Genomic DNA, 8,621 nt, shown 5'->3' with positions numbered 1-8,621 from the left:
TGAGGACAATTTCCGCATCATCGAAAAGTACCTCCGTAATGCTAACATCAACTTCTATACCAACCAACTAAAAAGCAGTAAAGGGCTCCAGGTTGTGTTAAAGGGGATTGAGCCATCGGTCCCTACTCAAGAAATAGCAGACGCGTTGGTCGAAAAAGGGTTTGCGGTCAAATCCGTTGTCAACATCATCAACAGGAACAAAGTCGCACAGCCGCTCTTTAAAATCGAGCTCCAACCAGATGAAAAGCGGTCGAAGCCAAATGAAGTGCACCCAATCTACAACCTTCAGCTCCTATTGCACAGAAGAATCACCGTAGAGGAGCGCCATAAGAGACACCAACCACCGCAGTGTAAAAACTGCCAGGAATACAACCACACCTCTAACAGCTGCAATCTCAGGTCAGTGTGTGTTGGCTGTGGCGAACATCATAAAGATGGCATTTGCACCAAGGACAGAAACAATGTCGCACTAAGATTATGCAGTAACTGTGGAGGGAACCACACGGCCAACTACAGAGGATGTCCTGTCTTCAAGGATCTTAAATCTCACCTAAACGGGCGCAAACCCCCAGCTGGACCAAAAATCACCGTTAACGCCTCTAAAACTACACCGGAGGTATTCTTCGCCAAGGCTGTTAGATCATCTAACATGCCTGCTACATACAGTCCTAGTGTATCCTTCGCTAGTGTGCTCCGAACTGGACAGACGGAGCCCGCAAAAGAGACCCCGTCACTCCACCATCTACAGAATCCGCAACCTAGCGCACCAGAGCTTGGCCAGCAAACTCCAAGTGGCTTAGAAGCCCTATTGATCTCACTCAATCAAAACATGACCACTTTTATGACGTTCACGCAAAACTGTATGCAAGAACTGATGCGGAATCAAAACCTGCTTATCCAGAAGCTTATCGAGAATAAATAATGGCTTCCCTACGTCTATGTCTTTGGAATGCTAACGGCATCTCCAAGCACAAAAATGAACTGCAACTATTCCTAGACTCAAGTGAAATCGACGTTTTGCTGATTTCGGAAACACATTTAACATCAAAAAATAATTTTCAAATACCAAAATATACCTTCTATGCAACAAACCATCCAGACGGAAAAGCTCATGGCGGGACTGGTATCCTAATCAAAAACCGTATAAAACACTCGTTCCTCAACAGATTTGAAACACAGCACCTACAAGCAACTGCTATAACCGTTCAAACCAGCTGCGGCAACACTACATTGGTTGCCCTGTACTGCCCACCACGCTTCTCAATCTCTGAAAAGGAATTTACCGATTTCTTTAACACACTCGGAGATCGCTTCATTGCAGCAGGGGACTATAACGCCAAACATACGCACTGGGGATCTCGCCTGGTAAATCCTAAAGGCAAGCAGTTGTACAACACAATAGTCAACCCTCTCAATAAGATGGATTGCGTCTCACCGGGTAGGCCTACTTATTGGCCCACAGATCCACAGAAAGTACCTGACTTGATTGATTTCGCAGTAACCAAGAGGATTCCACGTAATCGGATCACTGCGGATACACTGCTAGATCTAACTTCCGATCACTCTCCAGTACTATTCACACTATTAACAAGACCTCAAGTACTTGATCGCCCATATAGGCTTACAAACAACAAAACAAATTGGCTTAAATTTAAAATGTACATGAGTGCCCACATTGACTGTTCGCCGAAACTGAATGCTGCAGAAGACATTGATATGTGCGTCTCTGCACTTGAGTCTACGATGGCAGCTGCAGCAAAAGTATCTACTCCACCTGCCTCTTCTTACACTAAACCTGTTGACAGGCCTACGAACTGGCGGATAGAACAATTAGTAACGGAAAAACGACGTCTAAGAAGAGAATGGCAGATTACTCGCTCACCAGCAGCAAAACTTCGCCTAAGGCATGCTAATCGCAACCTCTCCAAGGCGTTAAGACAAGAGGAAAGCTGGGCTCAAAGAAAATACATAGAAAAGCTCAGCCCAACCAGCACTAAACATCCTCTGTGGAAAGCCCACCCAACTTTAAGCGCTCCTGCAGAGACAATTTCACCGATAAGGAGTCCAACCGGTGGATGGGCCCGCAGTGACGAAGAGAGGGCATCCGTATTTGCCACACATCTTAAAATGGTTTTCCAGCCAAATCCAACATCAAGCTCATCTGTACTTCCCCCTTCGAGCACACTAACGGATAGTGAGTACTCGGAACTCCAATCGGACGAGATCACTGCAGTTATTAAAAACCACATAAAGCCAAAAAAAGCCCCTGGCCATGACCTAATCACACCGAAAATGATCCTGGAACTCCCTATCATTGCCATACAATACATCTGCAAACTGTTCAACGCTATAATAAGAATTGGCTACTTTCCAAGAACATGGAAAAGGTCCATTATCATCATGATTCCTAAAGTGGGAAAGGACAAAACCCAGCCATCATCCTATAGGCCAATTAGTTTGCTGCCATGTCTTTCGAAGCTTTTTGAAAAGGTCCTGCAGATCCGACTAAACTCATTTCTGGCATCGGAGAACACAATCCCTTCACACCAGTTCGGCTTCCGCGAAAAACATGGTACAATTGAACAAGTCAATCGCATAACATCCGAAATAAGAACAGCATTCGAACTAAAAGAATACTGTGCGGCTGTCTTTCTCGACGTTGCCCAGGCTTTCGATAGAGTTTGGCTGGAGGGTCTGATGTTCAAAATCCGGCAAAAACTGCCACAGTACACCCACAAACTCATGGAATCTTACCTTTACAATAGGCAATTCGCTGTAAGATGTAATGGCTCCGTCTCGGCTGATTTTGAAATCAAAGCTGGTGTACCGCAAGGCAGTGTACTCGGCCCATTGCTCTACCTACTGTACACTGCAGACTTACCAACGAGTTTAGGACTTACAACGTCCACTTTTGCCGATGACACGGCAATCCTCAGCAGATCCAAATGCCCAATACAAGCCTCTGCAAAATTAGAGGAACACCTCAAAGTGGTAGAGGAATGGCTAGCAACCTGGCGTATCCGGGTCAACGAGCAGAAATGCAAACATGTTACATTTACGCTTAACAAAAGAAACTGTCCAGCTCTAATGCTAAACAACGTACCAGTTCCTCAAGCCGAGGATGTCACTTACCTTGGCATCCACCTAGACAGAAGACTAACTTGGCGCAAGCACATCGAAGCAAAAAAGTCACAGCTTAAACTGAAAGCAAGTAGCCTACATTGGATCATCAATGCTCGGTCCCCTCTACGTCTGGAATATAAAGTCCTCCTATACAACTCCGTACTGAAACCCATCTGGACTTACGGAGCCGTACTATGGGGGAAGGCAAGTACCAGCAATGTCGATATTATACAAAGAGCGCAGTCGAAAATTTTAAGATCAATCACGGGGGCCCCGTGGTACATACGGAACGACAACATTCAAAATGATCTAAATATACCTAGCGTAAAATCTGAAATAGGTAGTTAACAACTAAAGTATTCTGCGAAACTGGATGCACACCCAAATGTTCTTGCCAATTCCCTTACGCGAACTAATAATAGAACTCGTCTTAAAAGAAATGACAGACCAACACAATAACAAGTGATTCGGGCCGCCTGCAATATCCCCAGGATTTATCTTAAGTACTAGATTAAGAAAAATATCTCAAACTTGTTGTTAGGCTCTAATTTAAGAGTAGATTCAACAAATATATATTAAACGTTACAAAAAAAAAAAAAAAAAAAAATGTTTGAATGTGGTCGAGGAATCAGTTATTCGCAAGGTCACTACTTTTCGTACTTCGTCATTTACAATAACGTCATATACTCGGAAGCTTTTTCAAGATTTTGCCTTGGCAATAGTTCTTGTTTATTTTCTGCGCAGAAATTGTTTTGTCTACTTTGGTACCTGGTAGTGACTTTCAGGATTTTTTTGTTCATATCAATTAGATCGGATATTGTTATCCTTGATAGGGCGTCTGCCACAAAGTTATCTTTACCTCTCAAATACTCTACTGTAAAGTCATACTCTTCCAATTCTAGCCGCATGCGTGTCAGTTTTGAAGTCGGGTTGACCATGGAGAACAAATATGTTAATGGTCTATGGTCTGTTCGCACTGTGAAATATTTTCCATATATATATGGTCGAAAATATGTTATTGCCCAGTGTATTGCTGCTAGCTCTTGTTCTGTAGTACTCTTGTTGCTTTCACCTTTAGTGAATGCTCTTGATGCATATGAAACTGGAAGCTGGAGTCCATTATAGTTTTGTGTTAAAACTGCTCCACATGCTTGTTTGCTTGCATCTGTGATTATGCAAAAATTCTTTGCTAAAATCCGGGTACTGCAATAGATTAGGTTGAAGGAGCTTTTCTTTTAAGTATTGGAATGCATTTTCGCATTCTGCTGTCCATTCGAATGGCACATTCTTTTTACATAATCTTGTTATGTGCCGGGAATATTCGGCGAAATTTTTTATGAAACGTCTATAGTAATTGCACAGCGAGCCAGAGACGTGGAAAAATTATAGAAAATGTGGTTGGCTCACAATTCAGGTATACATTTCATTTGAAATTTTTTCATAAATAAAATGTTCATGTTTTGTGTTGTGGTTAATATTTGCAGTTGTTGTTCTTCTGTCATTAACGTTGATTGATGGTTTGATTTTTGCATTTGGTTTGCAGATTGCAGTTGTTGTTTTTGTTAGCAGATTGCGGGTCCCCTGTCCTGTCACGGTCGCCATGTTATATATATACCAAGACCGGGTTCCTTTGATAAAAATAGTATATCCAAGATGAACACGTCAGTGTCCATGCATAGTCGTTTTCAGAATGATTCTTTATTCCAAATTATTATTTTGCTTAAGCTAAGTTTACATATATATTCTTATGCTGCGACTTATGCGACAGCTACAAAAGAGAGGGAGAGTGTCAGTACATACATACATATTGTTGGAGCGCTTGCATCAAAGTGCTTGGTCAGCGTTCACACGCTGGCCTGGCTCTAGCTCATGTTACGCTTGTGCATACATTGCTTTTGTGAATATATGTATGTGCATATACAAATGTACATACATATATGATCATGCTTACCTGTACATTTATGTGAATATGTTTATGTACATACATCAGTGTATATATATAAACATATTCAAGTGCACAATTATATTTTAATGCGTGATGAACAATAAACCACTGTGTTTAATATCTCATAAGAACTTAACTTTATTTTTACTTCAATTTTGTTGAACTGTGTCTGCCACTGCTAGAACACGTCTTGATCGTTCGTTTGCTTGCTTATTACTCAATTTTCAATTCTTACGCAACTACGTAGGTCATATAGGTTTATAAAGAGTGTCAGAGACAGAGCATACCAGACTGACGCCAGTATATTCTAGAAAACTTAAGAGAAAATACAAAAACAAAAGCATTGTGAGATGTGCAAGATCATTCATGAGTCTTTGCCTTGCTGCGTATAGCAATGCAAGTCAAATGACAATTGGTTCCTCAACATCCCGCCCCCCCCTGAAACTCCGTTTCTGAACCCGGTAGGGCTGCAATCTTTGTGATAGGGCGAGTGACTTCTCCTGATTTGGTGAGAACCTGAACCGCTCTGACGAGGCCATCATCTCCTGTGAACACCTGAGTTACCCGTCCTAAGAGCCATGCCGATGGAGGCGCGTTAGAGTCCTTGATGAGTACAAGTTTACCGATCGCAATGTTTGGTAACTTGGTGGTCCATTTCGGGCGCTGTTGTAGCGATGTCAAGTATTCTTGATGCCAACGCTTCCAAAATCCTTGAAGCATTGCTTGAACATGCTGCCAGTAGCTCAATCGATTGGTCGGAATATGCAAATAGCCGTCTTCAGGAACTGCTGTATATGTTCTGCCAATTAAGAAATGTGCCGGTGACAGGTAGGCAATTTCAGTATCCGATGCTGTGCACAATGGTCGCGAATTAACGACAGATTCTATTTGCGAGAGCAGTGTGTGCATCTGCTCAAAGGTGAGGACGTTGGTTCCTATTACACGTCGCAAATGCAGCTTAACCGAGCGTACTGCCAACTCCCACTTACCACCCCAGTGTGGTGAATATGGAGGAATAAAATTCCATTTGATGCCTTGATCCGCAAGGGCTTTTGAAACGACATCATTGTGCTCGCGTGAAGCGAGAAGCTGTACCATTTCGTCTAGTGCATGTTTTGCACCAACAAAGTTGCGCCCGTTATCGCTATACATTTGGGAGCACTTCCCACGACGAGCCATAAAACGTTTTAATGCCGCCAAGAATGTGTCGGTGCTGAGATCAGTGGCCAGCCCCAGATGAAGAGCTGAAGTAACCATACATACAAACAGGCAAATGTAGCCCTTTTCCTTCCTGGGGTTTCGTCCCTTGTGAACCTTCAACAAGATAGGTCCAGCATAATCGCATCCAGTATGCACAAATGGAAAGGCTTGTCGCACTCGAACAGCCGGTAAATTGGCCATAAACTGATTTGCTGTGTGATGGCGCTGTCTAAAACAGTTTAAACACTCATGTGTGATACGTCGAATAAGGTTTCGTGCGCCAATGATCCAATATTTCTGGCGAATTATTACAAACATTGCTGAAACTCCTGGATGAAGATTGACCTTGTGCTCATGTTTCAGCAGCAATTCCACAAGGCGATGGTGTTTCGGCAAAACTACTGGATACTTGGCATCTGCAGGCAATTGCGACCTTTCCAAACGTCCACCCACACGTACAATTCCATCTTCGTCAACGAAGGGAGATAGTTTGCTTAAAATTGATCGTCGCTCCACCGATTGCTTCCTCAAAAGCAGCTGTCTATCGTCATTGAATTGATTTTGTGCCTGTCGTAGGGAAAACTTCCTTGCTCTGGTAACTTCATTGAACTTTAGAAGTCCTGAATATTTAGACTTGCTTGATTTGATTCGATGAACGAAGCGGAATACATATGCGACCACTCGAACCAGTCTGATCCAAGATGATGTCCTTCCGAGTAGTACCTCAAATGGGGAATGCTCAATATCCTTGGAAATGGTTGTCAAGATTTTGGTTTTGAACTCAAGTTCTGCTGCTGGCTTGAGAATTGAGGAGCAAGTTGGTGGTCTATTCATTGTCTCTGAGTATAGTGTACAGTCGTGCAGCCAAGATGGTCCCTTCCACCATAGATCAAAGTTAATTAAGTCACTCGCTAGCATGCCTCGTGATGGACAATCCGCAGGATTCTCTTTAGTGCTGACATGTCTCCAAGCGCTACGTGGTATGGTCTCTAGTATTTCTTCCGTTCGGTTGGCAACAACTGTTTTAAGTTTACAGGGTTGACGCGAAAGCCATGACAAAACGATTGTAGAATCGGTCCATGCGTGTATCTTAACATCCTTCTGGCGCCCTTGGAAACTCGTATTCGTGATCAGTTGCCAGTTGTTCCAGCACTCTAACTGCCAGAAACGGTGCACATGCCGTGCCATAGGTGACTGTGGTCAACTTGTAATGCTTCAATGGTTCCTCAGGGTCTTCTCTCCAAAGGATTCGTTGAAAATTCTGATGTTCAGGGGCCACTAAAATCTGTCTGAACATTTTGACGATGTCCGCAGAAAATACGAATCTGTGCATTCGAAAACGCAGACAAACGTTGAAGAGGTTGCGTTGTATACATGGGCCAATGTGAAGTGCGTCGTTAAGAGATCGTCCATCCCGATCTTGAAATGATCCATCGAACACCACCCGCAGCTTGGCGCCTATGACTGGATGGTGTGGCAAATAGAATAACTTTTTACATATGTTTGTGTCTTCGTCTGCAGCTACTTCCTTCATGTGACCCAGCTGGATATACTCTCTCATAAACTGAGTATATTTTAACTTCAAGCTGGAGTCCTTCATTAGACGACGCTCGACTGCGAGAAAGCGCGATCTCGCTCCTTGAAATGTATCCGCAAATTGTGGATTTTGTTCCTTGAAGGGCAAATCGACTATGTATCTTTCATTCGAGTTGCGGTTGTGGGTACGCCGGAAGTGCGTTTCGACCTTTTCATCCTCTTTGTTTACAGTTGTGTGTGATGGAACTTCCTCTAGTTCCCAAAATCTTTGCAGTAGTCCATCTATATTAACCGTAGTCAGCAATGACGTAGATGATGTTTGCAATCTTGAAGTGTATACCGATGTGATTACCCATCCAAATATGGTGTTAACTGCAATAGGGTGCCCTTGACCATCGCATAACTTCTCTCCGGTGAGAACTAACCAAATGCAATCATTGCCCAGCAAAATGTCGATTGAGGCGTTAGTTCTGAAGTCAGGGTCAGCCATTTGGTATCCCTTAAATACCGACAGTGATGAAGCATCAATGTTTTCACGAGCCAACGGTGAGGTGATCTTTCCTAAAATGTGAGCTTTAATATCGATGCAATGACTCGACACACGAGACATCATCTGGAGAGAGCAGAAACCTCTGGTTATTCCCGCCTTGACGTCTGAGATGCCCGATGTGGCAACTCGAAATGGCGAACGTGCAAGCCCCAACGTCTGTACGCACCGTTCCGAAATGAATGACAAGTCTGAGGCGCTATCCAATAAAATACGGCACGTCAGCAAGGCTCCTTGAGAATTTCGGACGTGCTTCTTCGTTGGCCATTT

At 43.3% G+C, this 8,621-nt stretch overlaps 2 protein-coding genes across 2 annotated transcripts; both read right to left on the bottom strand.

The window, feature by feature from the left end:
- Positions 1 to 5,488: 5,488 nt before the first annotated feature.
- On the bottom strand, positions 5,489 to 7,102 carry LOC137586344 (uncharacterized). The gene is made up of 2 exons (XM_068302349.1): positions 6,585 to 7,102; positions 5,489 to 6,497 (listed from the first exon to the last, which is right to left on the bottom strand). Exons 1-2 carry the CDS (start codon positions 7,100 to 7,102, stop codon positions 5,489 to 5,491), a joined length of 1,527 nt encoding a protein of 508 aa, XP_068158450.1.
- A 256-nt stretch (positions 7,103 to 7,358) lies between these two features.
- Positions 7,359 to 8,414, bottom strand: LOC137586343 (uncharacterized). The gene has a single exon (XM_068302348.1). It carries the CDS (start codon positions 8,412 to 8,414, stop codon positions 7,359 to 7,361), a length of 1,056 nt encoding a protein of 351 aa, XP_068158449.1.
- Between the last annotated feature and the right edge of the window lie 207 nt (positions 8,415 to 8,621).

Source organism: Drosophila tropicalis, unplaced genomic scaffold, assembly GCF_018151085.1.
Source record: "Drosophila tropicalis isolate 14030-0801.00 unplaced genomic scaffold, ASM1815108v1 contig_979, whole genome shotgun sequence".
Classification (NCBI taxonomy): Eukaryota; Metazoa; Arthropoda; class Insecta; order Diptera; family Drosophilidae; genus Drosophila; species Drosophila tropicalis.
Note: the sequence above shows the minus strand (reverse complement) of the source record. Positions and strands in the feature narration are given on the sequence as shown.

Coding starts and splice junctions, on each gene's coding strand:
- LOC137586344 (XM_068302349.1), bottom strand. CDS start 7,102: ATGAATAGACCACCAACTTGCTCCTCAATTCTCAAGCCAGCAGCAGAA. Junction 6,498..6,584: donor CATCCAGGAGTTTCAGCAAT/GTTTGTAATAAT, acceptor AAACTGTTTTAG/ACAGCGCCATCACACAGCAA.
- LOC137586343 (XM_068302348.1), bottom strand. CDS start 8,414: ATGTCTCGTGTGTCGAGTCATTGCATCGATATTAAAGCTCACATTTTA.